This window comes from Austrofundulus limnaeus, unplaced genomic scaffold, assembly GCF_001266775.1.
Source record: "Austrofundulus limnaeus strain Quisiro unplaced genomic scaffold, Austrofundulus_limnaeus-1.0 Scaffold1750, whole genome shotgun sequence".
Taxonomy (NCBI): Eukaryota; Metazoa; Chordata; class Actinopteri; order Cyprinodontiformes; family Rivulidae; genus Austrofundulus; species Austrofundulus limnaeus.
This window is the reverse complement of record NW_013954152.1, coordinates 39,245-41,346: the sequence shown is the minus strand read 5'-3', so window position 1 is coordinate 41,346 and position 2,102 is coordinate 39,245. Positions and strand designations below refer to the sequence as shown.

Sequence of the window (2,102 nt, the reverse complement as noted above, 5' to 3'; positions counted from 1 at the left end):
AGAGACCCTCAGAACCAGAGACTCTCTGGACCAGAGACCCTCAGAACCAGAGACCTGCAGGACCAGAGAGACCCTCAGAACCAGAGACCCTCAGACCCTCAGAACCGGAGACCCTCAGAACCAGAGAGACCCTCAGACCCAGAGACTCTCTGGACCAGAGACCCTCAGAACCAGAGACCTGCAGGACCAGAGAGACCCTCAGAACCAGAGACCCTCAGAACCGGAGACCTTCAGAACCAGAGAGACCCTCAGACCCAGAGACCCTCTGGACCAGAGACCCTCAGAACCAGAGACCTGCAGGACCAGAGAGACCCTCAGAACCAGAGGTAAAATCTTTTTTTTCTGTTAGATTTTTCTAACTTTGACTGAAAACAAAGAAAARTTTTCATCTCTTCACATCTGGAACTTAAATCTGAATCTTTCAGAGTTCATCAGAGGATCTGAGGAGGTTTGGACTCATTGTGGGTTCTGGTCTCTGACCCATCTKCAGTCTCCTTTTTACTGTAAACTGCTCTCTTAAATTTTGGAACTTTAATACAACTTGACGCTCCAATGCTGATCTTTCAGGTCAGACAGGTTCTGTTAGTGAAATATCTCCTGAGCCACGGAGCTAAACGCAGCGAGAACCTTTAGAACCTCTTCAGAAAAGTCTCTGGTTTTTATCATTTAACCCTTCGTGTCGTTGGTCAGGTTAAACKTTAGCATGAGTTTTCAGTTGATGACAGAAAGTTGAAGTCTTAAAGGAACTGATTCATTATTGATATGATTCTGAATTATTGATCAGCTCCAATAAAAGAGCTGCTGAGTTTCTAAAGCAGCTGTGTGAGACCAGGCTGAGGTGGAACAAGCTGTCTTCATGAGGAGGATCCAGGTCCAGGATTACAGAGCAGCTTTTATTTTGAAATAAAACTAAAGAAGAGGCAACGAGAACCTAAAACCAGATTAAAATCCAGGAGGATCTGAGGAATTAGAGCTGAAACCAGAGAACAAACTGAGGAACAACGAATCCTTAAACCGGATCCAAACTAAACTCAGATCCACTTCCTGTCCCTCCAGATGCCGTGGCACTCRTCTCTCGGCTGCTCCAAGTTCCGCCTTGTTTTCGGGCAGCCGGCCGCCAAGAGGCAGCGCTACGAGGGCGTGCCCATCACCAGGAGCGTCCATGACAACCACTACTGCTCGGCCAATCCCCGCTTCGTCGCTGTGGTGACGGAGTGCGAGGGGGGCGGGGCTTTTCTGGTCCTGCCCATCCATCACGTAAGTGAGTCCTCCACGTTTAACCGCCCATGTGGCTTAGGAAAGGATAAAGAAATAATTTAAAAAATAACATTTTCTTAATATAAAAAAATAAGTAACCCGTTTGCCCCCTCAGACGGGCCGCGTGGAGCCGCACCAGCCGAGGGTCTGTGGTCACGGCGGCAGAGTCCTGGACGTGAAGTGGAACCCRTTTGACGATCACTGCATCGCCTCGTGTTCGGAGGACTGCACCGTGAGTCATGTTTGTATTAAAATGTAAATTAATTTATGTTAATATTAAATTTATTAATTTATTTAAACAAACTCATGAGTGGGCTGGACTTAGCTCACCYGTGAGCCCGGCGTGGCCCTCAAACCATCAATTGAGCAGCCCTATCTTGTTAATGTTGGAGCGAAGGAACGGAACCCTCACGTTCTCATACCCAGGTGAAGATCTGGGACATCCCGGCCTGCGGGGTCCAACAGAACATCACCAGGCCCAGGAAGACTTTGATTGGTCACTCCAGGAGGGTGGCCATCATCGAGTGGCATCCAACCGYAGAGAACCTGCTGCTTAGCTCCGCCTACGACTACAAGGTCAGACATCTCATTGTTCCGTGAGAAAATTATGCAAACAAGAAAAACAAAYGAGGATTTTTTAAAATTCAGTTACCATTTTTAAACTAAAATTTTTTCAAAAATGATCTGTAGTCTGTTGTAATTTCTAAAAGCTGTTTTTTTTTTATTACCAAAGAGTTCATTCTTATTGACCTACAGTCAGGTAGAATCCCCAAGATTCACAATGTCAAATTGTCCTGATGCATCTCAGTAATCCAGGTAAAAAATCAAAAGGAAAAAAAATTGTA

At 46.0% G+C, this 2,102-nt stretch overlaps 1 protein-coding gene across 1 annotated transcript in view; it reads left to right on the top strand.

The window, feature by feature from the left end:
* Positions 1-297: 297 nt before the first annotated feature.
* LOC106536266 (coronin-2B) overlaps positions 298-2,102 on the top strand; it is a 9,305-nt gene continuing 7,500 nt past the window's right edge. The window contains exons 1-4 of the mRNA XM_014033472.1: positions 298-326; positions 1,057-1,257; positions 1,373-1,489; positions 1,684-1,833. Of these exons, the coding sequence (XP_013888926.1) occupies positions 1,057-1,257; positions 1,373-1,489; positions 1,684-1,833 (468 nt within the window). The 5' untranslated portion in view covers positions 298-326. The remainder of the gene's footprint in view (positions 327-1,056; positions 1,258-1,372; positions 1,490-1,683; positions 1,834-2,102) is intronic.